This window comes from Gekko japonicus, unplaced genomic scaffold, assembly GCF_001447785.1.
Source record: "Gekko japonicus isolate JY-2015 unplaced genomic scaffold, Gekko_japonicus_V1.1 scaffold34283, whole genome shotgun sequence".
Lineage (NCBI taxonomy): Eukaryota > Metazoa > Chordata > Lepidosauria > Squamata > Gekkonidae > Gekko > Gekko japonicus.
Genome location: NW_015220702.1, coordinates 1 through 1,085, shown reverse-complemented (window position 1 = coordinate 1,085; position 1,085 = coordinate 1). Strand labels below are relative to the sequence as shown.

General features: G+C 52.3%; 1 protein-coding gene across 1 annotated transcript; it reads left to right on the top strand.

The window, feature by feature from the left end:
- Positions 1-7: 7 nt before the first annotated feature.
- LOC107125271 (olfactory receptor 6M1-like) lies at positions 8-955 on the top strand (the record flags this gene model as incomplete). Its single annotated transcript, XM_015428715.1, has 1 exon — positions 8-955. A coding segment is annotated over one exon (948 nt), but the record flags the coding sequence as incomplete, so codon positions are not given.
- Between the last annotated feature and the right edge of the window lie 130 nt (positions 956-1,085).

The following is a 1,085-nucleotide window of genomic DNA, read 5'->3' as shown; positions in this document are numbered from 1 at the left end:
CCAGAGCCTTGGCCGAGTGGTGACGGAATTCGTTCTGCTAGGCTTTCCTCAGGTCCGCGTATTGGAGCTCTCCATCTTTGCCGTCTGCTCTGTCATCTTCACCTTCACCCTCTTGGGAAACCTGATCATCATTTCTGTCGTGGTGACCGACCCTCGCCTGCACACCCCCATGTATTTTTTCCTCGGGAACCTCTCTGTCCTGGAGATCTTCTTCACCTCAGCCATTATCCCCAAGATGCTGGCCAATCTGTTGGCCAAGAGGAAGACTATTTCGTTCTCCGGCTGCATCGCTCAGTGTCACTTCTATTTCTTCCTGGGATCCACGGAGCTGCTCCTCCTGGCGGTGATGTCCATCGACCGTTATGTGGCCATTTGCAACCCACTGCGCTATGTTGCCATAATGAACACCCGTGTCTGCATCCCCCTGGTACTTGGCTGCTGGCTGGGTGGGTTTGTGTACATCCTGTGGCCGATGGTGGTGATATCCCAGCTCCCGTACTGTGGCCCCAATGTCATCAACCACTTTTTTTGTGACAGCACTCCACTGCTGAAGCTGTCCTGCTCTGACACACGCCTCATCGAACTCGTGGACGTGGTTCTCGCCTCCGTTATGCTCGTGGGCACCCTCGTGGTCATCATGGTCTCCTACATGTACATTATCTCCACCGTGCTTAAGATCCCCTCAGCCACCGGGAGGCGCAAGGCCTTCTCTACCTGCGCCTCACACGCCACTGTGGTGACAATCTATTATGGCAGCTCCATCTTCATGTATGCCCAGCCAGCACAGAGCTCTGCCCTGGAATTCAACAAAATGGTGGCAGTGTTAATAGCAGTGGTCACGCCGTTCCTTAACCCCCTCATCTATAGCCTGAGGAATGAGAAGGTGAAAGAGGCCCTGAAAGAAATGGTGAGGTGGAAGAGCACTTCCCAAAGAAACATGGAACCTTTGATCTGATGCTTAGCGCCACACAGACTTTTGGGTCAACAGAAGAAAAGACTGTTTGCTCTTGTAAAGACTTTCCACCAACTGGAAGAGGAGCAGTACATGGGAAACAAGAGAAATTTAGAACACCGTCATAGTTATG